Source organism: Apostichopus japonicus, chromosome 13, assembly GCF_037975245.1.
Source record: "Apostichopus japonicus isolate 1M-3 chromosome 13, ASM3797524v1, whole genome shotgun sequence".
In the NCBI taxonomy this organism is placed as follows: domain Eukaryota; kingdom Metazoa; phylum Echinodermata; class Holothuroidea; order Aspidochirotida; family Stichopodidae; genus Apostichopus; species Apostichopus japonicus.
The window spans coordinates 2,845,863-2,868,348 of NC_092573.1; the positions used below are offsets into that span (position 1 = coordinate 2,845,863).

A 22,486-nucleotide genomic window follows, 5' to 3' on the forward strand; every position below is an offset into this window, starting at 1 on the left:
ACACGAAAATAAGCGAAGTAGAACTATAGAACTGAGGGTGATTCTCCGTTTATTGCATTCCGTATTGTGCCCGCTTCCAATCACCGCCTTTCCCTCTCTGCCCTCTTTTCTCACCATTTAAACACCACATACAAAGCAGATACAAAAGAGATATTTAAAGCATGCATATATAGATACAAAGGCAAGCAGACATAATAACAAGAGCTATACATACCATGGATGCATGGCTGTATAGATACAGCCTGTATAACAATATAACATGCAACGTTAAAACACTGCCAATTTATTTGCGTTTACTTTACTATACGACTAGCCCAATAAACTTTATTAGACAATTTCAATCCAAAGAATGAATTAATGAGTAATTTCAAAATTGTCATTTTTTTTTAATGTGATTAATATTAAGATTGGAAGTAAACGGGGACAAAATGTTTAATATTGAAAAGTTTTCACAAAATTGGATGGGATTTACAACCCAAAGCAAAAAAAAAGAATAATAAAAAGAGGAGTATAATGGAGCACAAAAGAAGAACAAAAAACCCCACCAAACATTTAAATTCTAAGCAGTAAACCTATAGTATATCACGATATTCAGATACAGATGCAGATATTTGAATGTTCAGATATTGAAATATCTGAGAAGTTTACTTTGGAAAAGGAATTTCACCCCATCAGATACAGCCTGAGCGCGAAAACTAAACAATTTGATCCGATCTCAACTCCATCCGCATTCATCGAGAGTGTAACCGTACGATCATAACGGTGTTACGTCACGTGAGATATCACGAGTCCCAAAGAAAGGTTATCGAACGGTAATATAAAATGAACCAGTGATTGGTGCAGATGTTAGTGTACTGTGCATATCGAAAAAGAACAAATACTAAACAATATCTTATCCAGAAACTATATTTTTTAAGTAAGTACCGTAACTACTTTGCTGAGAACGCTATACTGTACACAAGGCTATAACTAAATTCATAAGCACGCATAAAGCATACAGCAATAACCGAGATACATCGCAGAAATAATATGCAAATCATACTATTAATATTCTTCATTGAGCCAAGTACTGTAGTGTGTTACGTATCTCACGTATCTGAGCAACACAAATCCCAATTATTCACATCTCCTCACTGGGATATATCCATAGAAAATATTATTTCTTTGTGAAGGATATATCGAAGGAATTACATTCATCTATGAATGTATACCTATAGGCTATCGGATAGATCCCTATATATAATGATGCTTTAACTGTTATAATGAAGAGAGTTAATTCCAATGAATATGCAAATTATTAAAACCTTTTAACCCTTTGGTACATGAAGGATATGAGAAACATGTCAGAAAAAAAGACAAAAGTTAATAAAGAAGAGTACAATGTAATATGGCTTTACGATTGGTTGCAAAGGAAAACAAAAATCGCTTTTAACCTATATACAACTCCGTACCCCGCACCATATAGTAACCCATCCATCTAGATCCCTGTGGGATCAACGTAAACAATGTTGATCAAGGGTGTATAATTATTTCATTAATTTGGTCCTGATCAAAACTAAATCTAACCATCACCTGACCACCTGGCCTTTAATTGTTTGTACATCCAGCAGGAAACAAAATATATATACCGCTCAGCCGAACCCAGAATGCGTTAAACGTTTGCTTCAACGTAACATCTGAATCAATCGTTTATTTGTACCCGAATTATAAACAAAAAATTAACTTCTCCTCCTCCCCCTCTGCCCCTGCTCCCCCCCCCCCCCACAAGACACCCAAACAATAATAAACCGTGTTTATACACTCAAGAAAAGATGCCTGTCACCATTGTCCTGTTCGTATCCATCTTTCGGTCACGTTTTCCGTAATTCCAGTAGATGAAGAAATCTGTTTACAAAAAAAGAAAATATACAAAAAGAAATCAATGGTAATATCACCTGTCTCATGAATATGCAAGAATAATGCAAATCAGCTACTCCCACTATATCACATTGTACGGTAGCCTGTTATAGACATAGTTGTTAATATTCCATAGTACCTACATACACATCAGTGACTTAATTGGTTTAGTGATCGCTGTCAATTTTTAGTTTATAATAAATAACAAAACACACACACACGCTATGAGTTATATACCCGATGGAACTGGACAATTAACAGTTTATATCATGGGGATCGACGTTCTTGTCATGAATAAAGAAAGATTATACACACCAAGATCTCAAGTTCTTTTCATCTCTCAAGACTAGTTATAACGTGGCAAGTTCCAATGCCGCAAGAAGTACGGTATTGTATGATCATACAACATGTGATGCAGTATTTCTCGGGTTAGGGTTAACCCTAGAGGTTAACCCTAATCATTGGGGTTTTCCCGGTCCACAAGATACGTCATTCATTGGGCTGTATCATGCATGATGACATTGTTCGACATATTTAACAGTTTATTTGAGAAATACTGTCACATGAGGGGAGCGGGAGGGGCAGTCGAACAAGTCGTTACGCACCATCCAATCAAACAATGTTTCAAAACTACAACATATGATCCACCCGAGAAGCCAGGTCTCGATAAATTGCGAAAATCATGTGATAGGTTATCCGTTGAACCAATCTAGAGAGCTGTCCGACACGTCAACGGTATGTCATGTTTTGAAATGATGAGTGTAAGGAACATAGGGATTAAATGGGAAATCTATCAGCTGAACATATAATAGGTTTTGTCGTTTAACATTCTATTGATTTCATCGTTCTTGATATCATGCAGTTAACTGATTACATGAAATGAGTCATATCTAGAGCATTTATACAAGTCAGTTCGAAAATGGGTGTTATCCATCAAATATGAGATTAATAGATTCAATGCCTACTGCGCATCGGGTTTAGCGTCGAAAGGTTAGCGAGGGATAAATAATGTTTTTAATCGTCTGTCCTATTTGATAAATTAGACGGATATTAATACGTACCTTTCACCTACGGATAGGCAACTGCTTAACGATATCTGTAAAAGTTCGATGCGAGGGGATCGCTCTTGAACCCAAGTACATTCAGAAACTTCTAAAGATGAGAAATGAAATCGTGGTCCAAGTCCTTGAACGATATGACATCTGATAGTGTTTCGACGCGTGGGTGCCAGTGGAGATCTTTTCCAAATTTTTTGTACAATGCAAACACCGTCGTCTTCGTAGCTTTAACCTCGTAGGCTCCAGTACGAGTATCACATTGTATCATCACAAATTCCATTATATCAACGTTTGAAATCATTTTCTCCAGAATAGCTTCTTTTAGTTGTTTCAACTGGTAATATTCGGCTTCTGCTAACAATAAGTCAAATTCAGCAAATTTCAGAGGGACAACTAATTTATTATCTCGCAAAAAATTCAGAATGTAACGAAACAGTTTACCATCCCGGTCGATGAATACATTACCGTTTGTGTCAACCATGTTTGGCATATTTCCTGAAAGCATATGATACAACTTGGAACCAGCGTCCTTTGTAAGAACCGATCGACTAGTCGTGTACAAACTGCCACCGACATTGAGTTGCACTACTTGGGGCATGATGAGTATTAAGGATATAGAGTTTGAAAAATATTCACGGAGTCAAATATTTAGCAACGTAGTTCATGTTATGAAAACATAAATCGGACTGGCGGTACATGCAGGATCCAGTGTTATCTATGAACTAAACTCGTAATACTTTGCGTGACAAGTAGATCAAAAATTTACGCCTCATTACGTACCGTAAGCGCATCTAACAGAGATACAGCAGGGAAGTGTTAATAACACATCCAGGGTGATACATGCAGCACGTCATGCCCTGATGAGACAAAGAAACTTTGTATTTTCTATGGAATTATCCCCAATAAAACCATATTGCGCAATACAGGGGAATTTGATGATGAGACTGCAGCAGCTGCAGATGAAAGGCCAACTCACACCCATTGCAGGAGTCAAAGCAATTGTTGGCGGGGAGGGGGGAGGAGGGGGTGTAGGATATCCCCTATCCATATGTTTTACATTATAAGGATTGAAGGCAATTCAAGTATTCTAGTTAAACTTTTGCACTCAACACACATTTTACCACCCATTACCTGGCTGAATTTATCAGATTTTCCACAAAAGTCAGATAGGTGACACTGTATGCCAAAAATGTACCCTGTGGGAGTGCATATGATACTATTTGTGTATAGAGTGTTTAGTGTATGTCAAGATATGCTGCTGCCTTAACTAGTAGGATACTACAAAGCAAGATGCAGGGATGCCTTGTATATTTCTTGTGGAACTGCAATTATGCAGAAATTGGTTAACTTAACAATTTTCTTTACAGTTAATTGAATTCGGATACTTGAATTTTAGTTTTAAAATACAAAATGATAGCATCTCTTATCAATTTTCATCGATTTCAGCGATGACATCTACACCTATAAAGGGTCATGGCGGTAGCCCCCCCCCCCCCATTTACCTCCTTTTGTGATGAGGATCTTCAACCTCTAGACCAAGAGCTTGATGAAGTTGAAGCCAGTGGAAACTTTGACATTATTCAAGCTGGAAAACAGTGAGCACAATTGCATTCTGACACTACAAATATTTGTTGAATGACTGTTAGGAGATAAGGAGAGAAAGGTTTGTGGGTTGAAGAATATCTTTAATGCCATTAAACTTGCAGTGACAACTTGAACAGAATGTGTACACTGAACAAAAAGATGAAGAGCTTGATAGTGTAACAAACTATTAACTTGTTATGAGTTATTCACTTGATTAGCTATCAAAAATCTCATTTGGAGCACCAAATTGCATTTAAGGCCAGGTGAAAATGCAAAATTATTTACAAATGAAGTGGGTGTTGAAGTGTGCTATATTGCACCAAATTGCATCTGAGGCCACCTGGAAGTGCAAAAAAATCCAAAGGGGAGGGGGCACCCCCTCCCTTAGATCCCTCCCCCCAGGCCGTCCATCAGTCTTGAGCCCCCCCCCCCACTCAAAAGTACCTTCCTACGCCACTGGTTTGTCTGGTATGGATAATCAACTAAGAGGAAGGTGTGAACATGAGAGTGACATGAGAACCACACAGGGAGCTAGAAAGATAAACATCAAGAGATGAGTAGCCTATATGCTCCTGTGAAAGCAGCAGAATGCGAGATGACTTTACAGTGTTAGTAAAAAACAGTACATACTTTTGTTACCTTGAATTTTGCGATGTCCACCAAAAAGGATGGGGAAAATAGGTGCAAAGAAAGGGAAAGGCTCTTAATTGTTTCATATGTTATAGCTACAATCTAACACTCATGCACATTGCATAATACCTGTATTATACTCATGTCCAATACTGTACATGTATGTTTTATCATTTGTACAGCTCTCCCTAGCATCTCTCTGTTATGGCAGAGGCAACTCATTAGCCAAACTGTCTGTGAACACTGGGGAATTTCCCAAACCCCCACTGTGAAAAATAACAACTGAGAACCTGCTTCAGACTTCTAATGTAAGCAAATCCTTTACACATGTCCTTGACAAACTGTGCTGGTAGTAAAGTATCTGCACACTTAGTAGCATATATACAATGCTACACTACAAAGAGTAGAATGTTACCTGAGGCAATTTTCTTCTGTCATACGCAGTTCATCACATGCATAAAGCTTATGTGTATAAACATGGTACATGTACCAGCTATTAGCTCTTTGCCGAAGCACTCCGAACTGTACTGCTGTACATCAGTGTTTGATGTCTGTGATGGGGATGGGAAATGTGGGGAGGGTGAGAAGATCAGGGAATTGATTGGGAGAATTATGACCTTGCTAGTCCATGTGAGGCTTCCCGTGGTTGGATAATAATGATGAAACAAATGGTTTCAGTGTTGTTTAATGTATTGTACTGTTAGTGACATTTCTTCACATAGCTACTGATCAACTTTAGTTCAATTTACAAAATTATTTAAAAAAAACAGAACTTATATACTTTACAAAAGTAGTTGAAAACACTATTAGATTATGTCCCAAATTAGTTACAAGTGACACTTTTAAGATATATGTCAATGCAGAAACTCAAGGATCCACATGGTAAAAGATAGCTTTTGTTATTTACTCCTACAGTGTCAGTAACAATTGAAAGAAATTACAAAATTTGATGCATGTTTTGTTATTACGGCCATTTAAACTAATGCTCATGTTTTGATGGTGACATCAAAATTTGTTTATCATATTATTTCCTCTGAATAAACCCATTAAACCACTGAAACTCATTTAGATCCTATGTTTAGAAATATTTTGAAAACCGAACTTGGAAAATTGTTGACCCCTTTCTTAATTCCCATCACAAATTGTACACAGAAGAGAATAATGGAGCAAAAAAGAAGAAAATAAACCGACAAACACTTAAAGTCTAAGCAGTAAACCTATAGTACATTACGATATTTAGATACAGATGCAGATCTTTGAATGTTCAGATATTGAGATATCCGAGAAGTTTATTTTGGAAAAGAAATATCGCCCAATATACAGACTGAGCGTGAAAACTCAACAATTTGATCCGATCTTAATTCCATCCGCATGCATCGAGAGTGTAACCGTACGATCATAACGGTGTTACGTCACGTGAGATATCACGAGTCCCAAAGAAAGGTTATCGAACGGTAATTTAAAATGAACCAGTGATCGGTGCAGATGTTAGTGTACTGTGTATATCGAAAAAGAACAAATACTAAACAATATCTTATCCAGAAACTATATTTTTTAAGTAAGTACCGTAACTACTTTGCTGAGAACGCTATACACAAGGCTATAACTAAATTCACAAGCACGCATAAAGCATACAGCAATAACCGAGACACATTGCAGAAATAATATGCAAATCATACTATTAATATTCTTCATTGAGCCAATAACTGTATAGAGCATTACGTAACTCACGTATCTGAGCAACACAAATCCCAATAATTTACATCTCCTCACTGGGATATATCCATAGAAAATATTATTTCTTTGTGAAGGATATATCGAAGGAATTATACATTCATCTATGAATGTATACCTAGGCTATCGGATAGATCCATATAATGAAGCTTTAACTGTTATAATGAATGGAGTTAATTCCAATGAATATGCAAATTATTAAAACCTTTAACCCATGGGTACATGAAGGATATGAGAAACATGTCAGAAAAAAAAAACAAAAGTTAATAAAGAAGAGTACAATGTAATATGGCTTTAGGATATGTTGCCAAAAAAGAAAAGAAAAAAAAGCGCTTTTAACCTATATACAACTCCGTACCCAGCACCATATAGTAACGCATCCATCTAGATCCATGTGTGATCAACGTAAACAATGTTGATCAAGGGTGTACAATTATTTCATTAATTTGCTCCTGATCAAAACTTAAATCAACTGCGCATCTAAAGACGTTCATGCATGTTCGGTATGGTAGTTAAATGATTGTCCAACCACGGAGCCTTGGAATCCTTGGTCCAACTGACTCCTCACCTGACCACCTGACCACCTGACCTTTAATTGTTTGTACATTCAGCAGGAAACAAAATATATATACTGCTCAGCCGAACACTGAACAGCCTCCATGCACTTCTCACTCAGCAATAAAAGTTTGCTTCAACGTAACGTCTGAATCAATTGAATATTTTGCACCCGATTTATAAACAACAAGTTAATCTCTCCCTATATCCCCTCTGCCCTGTACCCCCCCCCCAAGACACCCGACCAATAGGAAACCGTGTTTATACACTAAAGAAAGATTCCTGTCACCATTGTCCTGTTCGTATCCATCTTTCCATCACCTTTTCCGTAATTCCAGTAGATGAAGAAATCTGTATAAAAGAAAAAAGAAAAAGCGATACAAAAAGAAATCATATGGTAACATAACTAGGTGGTAACATCACCTGTCTCATGAATATGCAAGTATAATGCAAATCAAGTTTCTCCCACTATATCACATTGTAAGGTAGCCTGTTATAGACATCTAATCATATAAGTTGTTAATATTCCATATTACCTACATACACATCAGTGTCTTAATTGGTTTCGTAGTCGCTGCCAATTTTTAGTTTATAATAAATAACAAAACACACACACACACGCTGTGAGTTATACCCGATAGAATTGGACAACTAGAATTTTATATCATTGGAACGTTCTTGTCATGAATAAAGAAAGATTATACACACGTACCAAGCCCTCACGTTTTTTCATCTCTCAAGACAAGTTATAATGTGGCAAGTTCCATTGCCGCAAGAAGAACGGTATTGAATGATACTATATGTGATGCAGTATTTCTCGGGTTAACCCTAGAGGTTGTTTGTACATTCAGCAGGAAACACTATAGGTTAGAGGTTAACCCTAATCATAGGGGTTTTCCCGGTCCACAAGATGCGTCATTCATTGGGCTGTATCATGCATGATGACATTGCTCGACATATATATTAAACTGTGTAAAAATCGGTTTCCTTGAGAAATACTGTCACATGAGGGGAGCGGGGGGGGGGGGGCGGTGTCGAACAAGTCGTTATACGCACCATCCAATCACACAATGCTGCAAAACTATATATGATCCACCCGTATAAGTTAACCAACATTCTCGCCCCAAAACGAAATGAAATTGCACCGAGAAGCCAGGTCTCGATAAATTGCGAAAATCATGTGATAAAGTTATCAGTTATACCAATCTAGAGAACTGTCCAAAAAGCCAACGTATGTCATGTTTCAAGATGATGAGTGAAAGGAACACAACTATTGTGTTCTACCACAAAAGGAACACGTCACATTTGAACATTACGAAACACGCATTCAGACTATTATTAATTCACGCGCACAAACAAACGTTTTTATTAAATTAAATTTTGTGTAAGGGGAATTTGATAGCGGTAGCTTATCAAGAAATTTGTTGTAAATGTCTGCATAACGTAAACAAGAGCAGCAATGCAGCTGTATCTCCATCTATATTATTTCCACCGATGTAAAATGCTATTGAAACATTTCTTGAGAAATAAATCAAGGTGATCCGTCTCAAGTGTCTCGCCTGGTTGAGCTGTCAGTGTTTTTTTCATCGGTATCCATGCAAATCAGCAGTTCCAGAGCAAATGAGCCTACAACTATATAGCAAACCATGTCAATATAGCTGCTGCGTTTAATAAGATAAACTTCCTGTGAACTTTGATGCTAATTACCAAATTTGCTCCAATGACCTTATGTACGAAGTTTCATGTTGATCCAACAATAACGGTTTATTTCACTGTCTAGAGTGAGGTTACATAGAGAATAATCAACGCTCTGAGTTTAATACAAGCGAAGCCAGAGTGCATCCAGCGATAGCATTAAACACAGAGCGTTGATTATTCGTTAGATAACCTCACGATAACACCAATCAAATTTGAGGATTCTATTCAAGCATGAATGAATGTCTAGTAAAATGACCTCCCCATTTTGCAGCAAGAAATGTTGGCTAAAGGTACCAAGTTTCATGTTGATCCAACAATGTCTAGTAATTCGACCTCAAATTTTCAACACATTAACATGTACAGAAATGACATAGTCGTAATTGTTCTTTTATAGGCTCGTTTTATTTCAACACTATTGTAGAAATGGCTGATAGAACTATAAACATAAAAATAAAGAAGAACAAATGATGTAAAAGGAATATAAAAAGAAACTTAAAACAACAATGTCATAGTCTGTCTAAAGACTAAATGGCAGGAATGTGTTGGATATTACATGTCAGTAAGGTGATATAAATTGTTTACTTGAAATACAGGTGACTTTTGGAGCACACATGATAAATAAGTACTATTTTGTGGGAAAGAATCGGTTGAGAAGACTGGGGAAGTATAAAACGATATGTTGTGAAGGTAAAAGCCCCCCTCCAGTTTGTTCTCTCTGAATAAATATCATGCACAGCTGCCACTGATTGTGGACCTATCCACCAAATATGAAGTTTGACCATAGCTGTGCTTCATGTGGAAAAATTAATTTGAACCTCTCTTATTACTGGATTACTGGAACAATAAATAAACAATAGGGGTAGACTAGTTCCTTGAGACTGCCCAAGATAATGAAAGGTATAAGTGAATACTGCAAGTAATAACCAGAAATCTGTAAACACCGCATTTTTGAATGGTGGTGTTCACAAACAGAATGAGGTCACTACTGACGTTGTCTGGTAGGCTTCTTATGGAACCGTATGTAGAAAGTTTCATTGTTGTAAACTTGCTTAAGATACTAATTTTTGCGAAAAATACCATTCATCTAGATTTACTGAATTGTTACATGGGCATGTTCAACAGAAGTCAAGAATACAGGTTTTGTAGTACCTGTATTCATACCTACAGGAAGACATCCTGACACACAATCATGATTGCATAGATTCTTTGAGCCTCTGGCAAGGAATACAAAATAATTTATTTGGAAATAGACAGTTTGATAAGACTGGAATTATGATATGTAGTGAATAACTTCAGTAAAAAACTTGTACATGAATATGTTTCACTTTGTATTTACACAGCTGTCTTTTGCATATAGTTTCAAAATGAAGAAGTGTATTACATGTTATGGAAAACCGTGTCTAATGGAACAGTAATAGTTTGTAAAAACGAATGTTTAATCTGATTATACAGATGACCAAATAACAGGGGCTACTTTTGTAAAAACAAACAACGTCTGGTCATGAGCAAAATTGCACTACGTTTCGCCCCTTCAGAATCTTCATGTGATGACATTTCGTACCACACAAACGTACCAAACCACCTACCAATGCCATCAAAACAAGTTTGATCAAAATCGGACATGCAGTTGCCAAGATATTGACATTTGAGAGAATTCGCTCTAAGCCTTGCCCACTCATAGATATTCATGATATTGGAACCAACATAAATATAGATAGTCTACTAATGATGGGCAACTTCTGTACCAAGTATGACCTCAATCCACTTTTGAAGTGCCGAGAAAACCTACTTACAAGCTTTGTGTCACACACACATGTCACATACCCATACACGCACTCATGATTGCATAGATTCCTACGGCTCGAGCCCCTGGTTGTCAGTTTCTTATTTGACTTGCTAACTATACACCTGTAGCAACAGGGTAAACTGTATATCTTTGACTTTATTTTCTATTGTCAATTGACATTGAGGCAGAGTCATGTTAATAAGGTCAAAGCCAGTGACTTCGAGAAGGCTGGGATTATACAGATGACCAAATAACGGTCAATCAGGGGCCAATTTTGTCCAGAAATAACCTCTAGTCATCAGTTTCTTATTTGGACTTTCAACTATACTGCTGTAGTAACAGGATACTCGAACTGAATCTTCTTGACCTTATCTCCTTCCACTGTCAATTGACATTGAAGCGGAGTCATGTCAATAAGGTCAAGGCCAGAGACTGCGAGCAGACTGGAAGGTAGGTCGAAGGTGTTCCCGCATTCTGTGATGATGGAGATATTGTCTGTCTGAAATTTGAGAAGAAATAAAAGTGAATAAAGAAGGGCAGATGAATTTGTTTCCTTGGTACAGGAAAACACTCAAGATAATGTGTCTCCTTCTAAGGACAGGGAGAAGGTTGTCGGACACAGTTCGGAAGGTACACTTGCATGTTTACTGATAATCATCAATCAGCGATCAGCAAAAGACGACAGAGGCATGTTTGGAGAAGTTTCAAGCTGAAATTCAAATCAAGTTTTACTGTCCCCTGGTCAGAGCAGATATGATATGAACCAGGGTACATTTTTGGTTTCGATGAAATCGTAACCTATGCATTCATGCAGGCGGAGAGTGTGTGTATGTGTGTATGTATGTATGTATGTATGTATGTGTGTGTGTGTGTGTGTGTGTGACGCCTGGCTTGTAAACACGGTATCTCAAGTAGGGAAGCTTGGACCAATCTAATATTTGGTGTATATGAGTGCCACATTGAGTAGATGTGCCCTATTTTTTGTGTTGCCTGTGAAGGTCACCAAAGGTCAGTTAGAGGCCAAAAACCAAAATATTAAAACAAGCAATAACTCCCATTGACAGGATCCGACATGGTTGATATTTTGGGACCAGTTGTGAATGGGGTAAGGGATCATTTCAAAACATAACGGTCATGTGATCCAAGGTCAACAAAGGTCAATCAGGGGTCAAAAACTAGTATTTTTGCAATAACTTGAGAACCAAATGTCCGTGAAGGTTGGGAGTTGCGCTATTGTAATCAGGGAGTCGACCCGCATCTAGGTGACCTTTGACCTCAGGTTGACCTCGGGTGACCTTTATCAGTTTTTTGGGTTATTTGAATTTTCGTGGCCATAATCGGATCTCAAAGGTACCTTCCGATCAAAATGGTCCATAGTTGACCCCTGTGCGACCTTCGTGTGCGAAGTTATCAGAGGTCAATGTTTTTGTTTTTTAATAAGTACAGTTGGGATGGTCGCACAGACTTGTCATGTTGCTTTTTGGAATCAGCGTGTCAAACTACATCTGACTGCGAGGTCGAAAGGTCAAAGGTCAAATCTTAAAAAATATGCTCATTTTAGGAGATACGGGGCAAAACAAAATAGAACAAAGATAAGTTTAAAAAATTGTTGACATATGATAGAGCTTTTTGTGCTGAATATATGAAACCAACTCCCGCTTCAATCGGACACCCAGTTCTCAAGTTATGAGGGGCCAAAGGTTGGTTTTGATACATTTCTAGCAATAACATTATGTGTGTACCTTGTAGGCCAAACAAATTTTAGGACAGAGTGCACATCATCAAGAGAAACATTTTTGATAAAAACCATCAGGTCATCCAAGGTCATTCAAGGTTGATTATGTGCCAAAAACTCCCAACTTATGCTAATTTTTGCAACAACTTCTAGTCACGAAGTCTGACACGGCTGGTAAATTAGGACAAGTTGTGAATGGAGTAGGGACACATTTTCAAAAATAACCGTGATGTGATCCAAGGTCACCAAAGGTCATTTATGGGTCAAAATGTGTTTTTTACCCTCAATAACTTGTGAAACTACCACTGACAGGGTCCGACATGGTTGATATTTTGGGACTAGTTGTGAATGGGGTAAGGGATCATTTCAAAACATAACGGTAATATGATCCAAGGTCAACAAAGGTCAATTAGGGGTAAAAACTAGCATTTTTGCAATAACGTTAGAACCAAATGTCCCTCAAGGTTGGGATTTTAGGACAGAGTGCACATCATCAAGGGGAAAATTTTTGATAAAAACCATTAGGTCATTCAAGGTTGAGTATGTGCAAAAAACTCCCAACTTATGCTAATTTTTGCAACAACTTCTAGTCACGAAGTCTGACATGGCTGGTATATTAGGACAAGTTGTGAATGGAGTAGGGACACATTTTCAAAAATAACCGTGATGTGATCCAAGGTCATCAAAGGTCATTAATGGGTCAAAATGTGTTTTTTCTCAATAACTTGTGAAACTACCATTGACGGGTCCGACATGGTTGATATTTTGGGACTACTGTAGTTGTGAATGGGGTAAGGGATCATTTCAAAACATAACGGTAATATGGTCCAAGGTCAACAAAGGTCAATTAGGGGTCAAAAACTAGTATTTTTGCAATAACGTGAGAACCAAATGTCCATCAAGGTTGGGATTTTAGGACAGAGTGCACATCATCAAGAGAAACATTTTTGATAAAAACCATTAGGTCATCCAAGGTCATTCAAGGTTGATTATGTGCCAAAAACTCCCAACTTATGCTAATTTTTGCAACAACTTCTAGTCACGAAGTCTGACATTGCTGGTATATTAGGACAAGTTGTGAATGGAGTAGGGACACATTTTCAAAAATAACCGTGATGTGATCCAAGGTCACCAAAGGTCATTTATGGGTCAAAATGTGTTTTTTACCCTCAATAACTTGTGAAACTACCACTGACAGGGTCCGACATGGTTGATATTTTGGGACTAGTTGTGAATGGGGTAAGGGATCATTTCAAAACATAACGGTAATATGATCCAAGGTCAACAAAGGTCAATTAGGGGTAAAAACTAGTATTTTTGCAATAACGTTAGAACCAAATGTCCCTCAAGGTTGGGATTTTAGGACAGAGTGCACATCATCAAGGGGAAAATTTTTGATAAAAACCATTAGGTCATTCAAGGTTGAGTATGTGCAAAAAACTCCCAACTTATGCTAATTTTTGCAACAACTTCTAGTCACGAAGTCTGACATGGCTGGTATATTAGGACAAGTTGTGAATGGAGTAGGGACACATTTTCAAAAATAACCGTGATGTGATCCAAGGTCATCAAAGGTCATTTATGGGTCAAAATGTGTTTTTTCTCAATAACTTGTGAAACTACCATTGACGGGTCCGACATGGTTGATATTTTGGGACTAGTTGTGAATGGGGTAAGGGATCATTTCAAAACATAAGGTAATATGGTCCAAGGTCAACAAAGGTCAATTAGGGGTCAAAAACTAGTATTTTTGCAATAACGTGAGAACCAAATGTCCATCAAGGTTGGGATTTTAGGACAGAGTGCACATCATCAAGAGAAACATTTTTGATAAAAACCATTAGGTCATCCAAGGTCATTCAAGGTTGATTATGTGCCAAAAACTCCCAACTTATGCTAATTTTTGCAACAACTTCTAGTCACGAAGTCTGACATTGCTGGTATATTAGGACAAGTTGTGAATGAAATAGGGACACATTTTCAAAAATAACCGTGATGTGATCCAAGGTCACCAAAGGTCATTTATGGGTCAAAATGTGTTTTTTCCCGATAACTTGTGAAACTACCACTGACAGGGTTGAGAGTTACGCTATTGTAATACAATGGTCGAACTGCATTTGGGTGACCTTTGACCTCAGGTTGACCTCCAGTGACCTGTATTAGCTTCTTTCAAGTTGATTCTTTGAAGTTTCGTGGGCATATTCCAATCTAACTTGTCCATAAGTGGACTCCTCTGCAACCCTAATGTGCGAAGTTATTAAGAGATTTGGTTTGGTTTTGTAATACTTGGTGTGTGGATTCATAACATTGAGTACAAGAACCCTATTGCTTTTGATGGAGGTGTGTATAACCACGTACAGTAGACTGACCTGTGTTAGCATGTCATAGTGTTATTGTAACAGCTAGTTCTGGTTATACTAACAAGCAGAAGTCTAGTGCATTAAAGTCATCGAAACCTCAATGCATTTTGCATTCTGGTTAGTTGTGGGAGAGCAGCTTAAGAAATCATCATGTCTCTCCTTCTGTTATTCTGTTCCTTTTTCTTTTGTTCCTTGTTCGTAACAAACGTTCATAACTCAAAAAGTATTGAATGGAATTGAATCAAACTTGAAACACATATGTTTTCGGTAACGGAAGGCTGTTTTTCTTCCAAAACTTTCAATTTGCTGTTAACCTACAACTGAACCATATCTGATTTTAACTTGAATAGTAGGGTGGTGTTTTGTTCAAATTTCTATTAAATATGGTGATTGGTGAGGATGTGAATTTTCTTGTAAGGAAGGACACTAATGCTCATGTGTGATGAGGAAATTATCTATGTCAATTGAACTTACTCTTCGTTATCTATGCCAATGATGGTGTAGGTTGCTTCGGCTGAAACTTGTTTTCCTGTTATCTGTGAAGAAATTAGAAAATAGTTGTCATGAGCATTTTTGTTCATGTGTTTATGGTTTACTGGTTTTGATTGTTGAGTTAGCTTTATAATTTGTTGTATTATATTATAGACAGGATCTGAAAGGCACAATTGAATTTTGATACTGAAATTTGAAGGGTCATTTGACTTGGTTTGGAATGCAGTGTTCAGGGTTGTGCACAATAGAGAGGGCAGAATATTAGTACTATAGGAGCATGCAGTAAAACTTTCCCAAGCTTTTAAATCAAGATAAGATATGCTTATAACACTTATTCTTATGGCTCATCAGGTTTTTTAATTAACACTTACAGATTCTCAGGAGTACAGATTACAAAGACTACATAAGACTCTTTCATTAAAGTCATATATACTACAATGGGTGTAAACAAGTTAATGAGAAAATGTAGTTTCTCACCACACTGAAATCATTACAATACTTTAAAAAACTTCTTTTGGAAAAAACCATTAAAAAAATAGTATTTTTCAACAGACTTCAGCATCACTCCGTAATGATGTGGAAATAGTTTATTAGTATTTACATCACATGGGAGTCTATATATTTTGAAGGAAAAAGTTAAAAATTAACCTGGCAGGTGGCAGTCCCCAAAAATGTGTCAGGCGGCCATTTAAAAAATTAAAGAAGGGCCTCCTAATTTTTTTTCACTTGATCTAAACAGAGACAATACAAACTGAAATAAACATCTTTCAAATATTGGCATTTTTTCTTCTATCCCAGAAACTTTTTCATAGATATGTTGAAAATTATTCTAAGTCTGAGGGGAGCAGGCAGAGTGGCTATGATGGCCCCAGTTACATGTACTTAATTCTGCCTATCCTTTTATACATAAAAATAATGAAAAATATTTTAAGTCTGAGAGTCGCAGGCAGAGTGCCTAAGATGGCTTTAATTCCATCGTTTTCATTGCCGCCTATTTTTTATACAAACAAATGTTTAAGAAAATTTTAAGTCAGAAGGGAGTTAGGATAGTGGCTACGATGGCTTGGTTTTCATTTCTGCCTATCTTTTTACATTCTATTAAAGACCGAGGGGAGTAGAAGGTGTGGCTACCATGGCTCTGATTGCATCGGTCTCATTTCTGCCTATCTTTTAATAAAGAAAAATGTGAGGGGAGTAGAAAGAGTGGCTAGATGGCTCCAATTGCAGCGTTCTCATTTCTGCCTATCTTTTGAGACAGAAAAATGTTTAAAAATTGTTTAAATCTGAATGTGTAGGAAGAGTGGCTAGGGTGGGTCCAGTTGCATCTTTCTCATTTGTGTGTATCATTTTGTACAGGGAACAGTAGAAAATAATTCCAGAGTCAGAGGGAAGTAGGGATAGTGGCTACGATTGCATCGTTATCAAGAACGTAGCCACCTAGCAGCCACCTAGGCCTACAGGGTGCAGGTAAATTGTGGCGGGGTATTAATGCAACTAGGCCTGGCTGGAGCCTTTGTTACATATATTTGAACTGGTAGGTATTTATTTTTCTCATGCTGAAATATTACGAAAATGAAGGTGTTCAGACTATGCATTGTTCCTAACTTCGCATTACTCTTACTGTAATATAGTACTTACGAGTACAACTAGCCTAGCCTAGTACTAGGCCTAGTAGTATTACTAAATGGACCCTGCATAGTTTAGAAACAGAATATGAGAGGGTTTTCAACCATTCAACTGAAGAAATACCCGTGCGAAACAAAATTCACCCTTCATTAGATTTGCTCTGCAGATATCAATTGTGTAAGTTTCGGAAATTCCGGTAAATTTTTTACGGAAATTTTTTTATTTTCTGTACAGGAAACTATTGGCTCAGCCTAGCCTATGCCTAGGTAGACAACGTCGGAGTATAATTCGAACGGCCAACTAAAATGGCGGCCAAAAGTTGATAGGCATTAAATATTTGAAATAGACTGGTCTAATTCTTAACTTCAATTCATAATAAATTCATTTTATTCACCGAAAATTGTGGTTGATTGGTAAAAGTGTTGAGATTTTGCGAGGTTCCATTCTAGTTAACACAATGTTGAAATACCTGATGGAAATATTTTTCAAAGGTCATTTTTTATGGGAAGGTCGTAAAATTTTGTGACCTAACATTGAATTTATTTCTGATTTTATTACATATTTGAAAACTGGTAGGTTTTCATTTTCCCTTGATGTAATATTACGAACATGAGGGTGTCCGATCTTAGAAGAGTTCCTAACTTCGCAATACTGTATATAGGCCTAGGCTAGGCCTAGTAATAATAGACTAGTACAAATCAGCCTTAACTTAGACATACGCTAGGTCCACTGTACTAACGGAGTAACGTTAGATCGAACACAGTGGCGTCTCCAAATTCATATTATTATCATTTAAATATTATCATTAAATACTTACTAAATAAATAAACTTACGCTTTCTTTTACTGGCGAGTTGGATTTGGTAAATATGGAACGCAAATACCAATATTCTGCTGCACTGGATCTAATTGTTGAGAGTTGGGTTTGGTGTGCTTTTTACGTGACCCGCCATGCGGGATACAAAACGTCACGGGTAGTACGAGCACGCAGTTCTATTGATTTTTACCCCAAACATCCAACATATCGACAAGCGCTCGTCCAATCACAATAGGAATCATAAATTCAACCAATGACATTGCCTTATTACTGCATGATCACCGTGTGTTTTTATCTAATTATCATAAAGACAGGGAGTTGAATTTAAAGGTACAGGTCACGATACAAAATAATAACACTATGTTCACCGATGTAATTGAGAAAATGGTTACGTGTACATCGCAATACCTTTAAGTACCATGCGCTGTATTAAAAATCACCTAAAAAATTACGGAAAACGTACCAAAAGTATGTTTTCTGATCATTTTAAAACGTTATCAATAAGTAACATTTAAGTGTCATCTTGTGATGTACACTACGATGAAATTTCACATCAAACAGACATTTGGGTAAAAACTAGTAGGCATTTAAAGAGCCCTCAGACTGAAAACGATTGGTGTGAGATAATCTCCATATATGTAATATATGGAGATAAAAAGTACGAACCTCTTTTTTGATGTACATTGATGATTTAGGCAATCCTTAAATCAGCAACTGCATTATTTCTTCTTCTAATTTCTTCATCTCATAGAACCTAGCTTCCTCAAGTAACATATCCAATTCGGGAAAGTTTGTGGGTACGATGAGCGCACCAACTCGCAGAAAATTCAAGATGTAGCGAAATAGGCTTCCGTCTCGGTCGATGAAAACATTACCGTTGCGGTCTATGGTCCATTTTGAAGGGTTTTGTGAAAACATCTTTCCAATGACGGATTCTTGATCACATTTTAGAACTTCCCGGGTAGTAGTATAGAAGTTACCGCCGACATTGAGGTAAACAGCACCGGATTGATCCATAATGAGGATTTATGGAACAATTTCGTTTCAAATTATCTACCACTGCTACTAACTGCTACTGCTACTAACGTTGTCAAATACCTTGGTGTCTTAATCGACAACCGTCTGTCCTTTAACGAGAGAACCTTCTCGAATGTTCCACAGACCAGTCGGTAATCTGACCTGGTGACCCTCATTATGTTCAAGATATGTGACGTCAAGCTTTTTTGAATTTTAGCACTAAATTTGAAAAGTAGACAACAAAACTTTACAGCTGAATATCTCTTAAAGAAATGGCATAACGATGATTTCACTCCCACACACACACTACAAAACAACATGATCAACTTTTAAGAAACTTTCGAAGAGAAATTACACACTTACGGCGGGTCACGACCAACGTGAACGAATCGAGCACTGTGTATCCAAGTTTCAAAACGTGAACACGTGAGTAAAAAAAAATGGCCAAAATTGAACTTTCCGTGCGTGAACATACTCGATATCCGCACAAAAGCATCTTGAAATCCCAACACAGATTTAGGTACTTCTTATGGTTTAATCCGAGTTCTAATACGGACACTTACAGATGTTTTACGACGGCTATTGTCAGTACGAAACATTAGGTCCATTCTTAAAAACAAAAATGGCGGACTGCTTCATAAGGTCATGCATATTCATTGTATAGTAATGACAACGTCATCAAATTACGCCTTTTCTGATGAATAGTCATGAAATATTAGATGACTGACAACCATTCCCGGTACTAAAAGCACACGCAATTTCCACTGCTTTTGATCCGGTGTTTCAGAATATTTTTGACTTGCTTTGGTTAAGTTAAAACTGAGATTTGAACCATTTTTAAGTATGTGGAACATGAGAAAAGCAAAAAACCACTCGGTTTATTTGTTTTGTACAAACTTAGGGCATCAGGATTATTAATTTTAATTGTAAGGACAGGGAAATCAAAACATGGTAGCCGAGGTTGGGGACTATCCAGGAAAGGGATGGTGTGGAGAGGTATGTGTGTGTTTGTTGGTGGGTGGGCGGGAGGGGGCATCAGTGATATGGAACAGATTGGAGGGAAAAGCTTATTGGCTGCCAACACAAAAATCTAACCCATTGGGGTGCTAATGGAATAAGAGGGGGGGGGGGGGAGGTTGACATGGAAATAAACTCATCATTTGGAAGTCATCCTTAATGCATCGGTAGTAACATTCTGTGCGATCACCACTGTCCTACAGTACCAGTAACAAATAAAGACCAAATAAAGAAGAAAGATCAGGGTTCTCCAAGTCCTTATTTATCCTTGGAAGTTATCTTTATTATAAACTCCTTGGTACTTAACATGAAACAAAGCTATATAAATTTCAACACAAATGTGTAGAGGAATGAATACAAAAATGAAAAGGTTATGTATATAATATTAAAATGGCATAGAAGGTAATATATGACTTTTATAATTGGACTGTACATGGAGGTAAGATGTGGTACATAGACATTTCAACAAAAAAGGTGACAAGGCAAAATAAAATATGATAATTTTAAAGAAGCTCACCATACACGAAGCATGTAGAGGTGGACAGGTGTATACAAAGTGAAAGAACTATTAAGTATTAAAAGTATAGCATTGTAAAACAGAAAGAGATGATAGTTAAACAATTCACGTCACATAATGAAATGTGATTATCAGGCAGCAAAGATGGCAGTTTTCTTTTTTAAATAAATGAAAGTAATGTGACCAGAAGTATGAGTACAGTATGCTATGATGTGGAATCAATATAGCACAGGGCACTGAACAAAGGTGGAATGAAAGATACCAAAAAAATGTAATAATGCTTTATAAATTTCAACAAAAATGTGTAGAGGAAAGCACACAAAAATGAAAAGGGTAATCATATAACATTAAAATGGCATAGAAGGTAATATATAGAGATATTTGTAATTATACTGTATATGACCAAAAACAGCTAACTCTGTACACGGAGGTAAGATGCACATAGACATTTAAGTGAATGAGGAGACAAGGCAAAATAATATATGATAATTGAAAGAAGCCCACCATACATGAAGCATGTAGAGTTAGACAGGTATATACACATTGAAAGAACTTTTTAGTGTTGAACGAAAAGCATTATAAAACAGAAAGAGATGATAGTTAAACCATTCACATCACATAATGAAATGTGCTTATCAGGCAGCAGAGGTGGCAGTTTTCTTTTTTAAATAAATGAAAGTAATGTGACCAGATGTATGAGTACAGTATGCTATGATGTGGAATCAATATAGCACAGGGCACTGAACAAAGGTGGAATGAAAGATACCAAAAAAATGTAATAATGCTTTATAAATTTCAACAAAAATGTGTATAGGAAAGCACACAAAAATGAAAAGGGTAATCATATAACATTAAAATGGCATAGAAGGTAATATATAGAGATATTTATAATTATACTGTATATGACCAAAAACAGCTAACTCTGTACACGGAGGTAAGATGCACATAGACATTTAAGTGAATGAGGAGACAAGGCAAAATAATATATGATAATTGAAAGAAGCCCACCATACATGAAGCATGTAGAGTTAGACAGGTATATACACATTGAAAGAACTTTTTAGTGTTGAACGAAAAGCATTATAAAACAGAAAGAGATGATAGTTAAACCATTCACATCACATAATCAAATGTGCTTATCAGGCAGCAGAGGTGGCAGTTTTCTTTTTTAAATAAATGACAGCTAATGTGACCAGATGTATGAGTACAGTATGCTATGATTTTGAATCAATATAGCACAGGGCACTAAAAAAGGTGAAATGAAAGATAAAAGAGTAACTTAAAGATAAAGAAAAGAATATATCAAAAATGTACATGTAGAAAAGGTGTGACTAAAAAATAAAAGTGATGTAAATGTTGAAAGCATCTACAGAATACAGACACAGCAATCAATGAGCCAGTCACAACACATTACAAACGTATGTACGAAGAGGCAGCACATGAAAGGACAGAGTCTTTTACAGTTTATGTGGGACGTAGTGAAAGACGGCATGTGATGTTGTCACAAGATCAGCTGATATATGAAATAACTTATAGTAACAAGGAAACACAAGGTCTAATTGCTCAAGGTTTATGAAGTACTGAAGAACTTTCAAAAAGAAAAAATGAAAAAAAAAACCCATATAATGGAATGAAGTGTAATCCAGATACATGGTAGCTTTTGCACAACACATAACAAAGGTACATACAGCAGCTGCAGCACAAGAAGGACGGAGCCTTTTACAAAGTTTTTGTGGGACGGATTGAAAGACTGCATGTGATGTTGTCACAAGATCAGTTGATATATGAATATGTGTTATATGAGAAAATTAAACTTAACAAGGTGGCATGCTCCATGACTGGAACTTTTATAAGGCTTTAATAATATCGGCAAGCATTAGTGTTGTGTTTAAAAATGGCACGGCAAGGTATTGTTTTATGACAAACTTTGCCTAAGGTTTAATTGCTCAAGGTATATTAAGTACT

General features: G+C 36.8%; 1 protein-coding gene across 1 annotated transcript; it reads right to left on the reverse strand.

Moving 5' to 3' along the window:
- Window positions 1–24: 24 nt before the first annotated feature.
- Window positions 25–19,773, reverse strand: LOC139979012 (uncharacterized). Its single transcript, XM_071989650.1, has 3 exons — window positions 18,686–19,773; window positions 2,958–3,595; window positions 25–1,884 (listed from the first exon to the last, which is right to left on the reverse strand). The coding sequence occupies exons 1-2, from the start codon at window positions 18,985–18,987 to the stop codon at window positions 3,049–3,051; spliced, it is 849 nt and encodes a 282-aa protein (XP_071845751.1). The 5' UTR covers window positions 18,988–19,773; the 3' UTR covers window positions 25–1,884; window positions 2,958–3,048.
- Window positions 19,774–22,486: the final 2,713 nt, after the last annotated feature.

What these genes read in the sequence shown, in the direction of transcription:
- LOC139979012 (XM_071989650.1), bottom strand. Translation starts at nt 18,987, where the DNA reads ATGGATCAATCCGGTGCTGTTTACCTCAATGTCGGCGGTAACTTCTAT. An exon ending in TTAGAAGAAGAAATAATGCA is followed by an intron (nt 3,596 to 18,685) that starts GTTGCTGATTTA and finishes GCTAAATATTTG; the next exon opens with ACTCCGTGAATATTTTTCAA.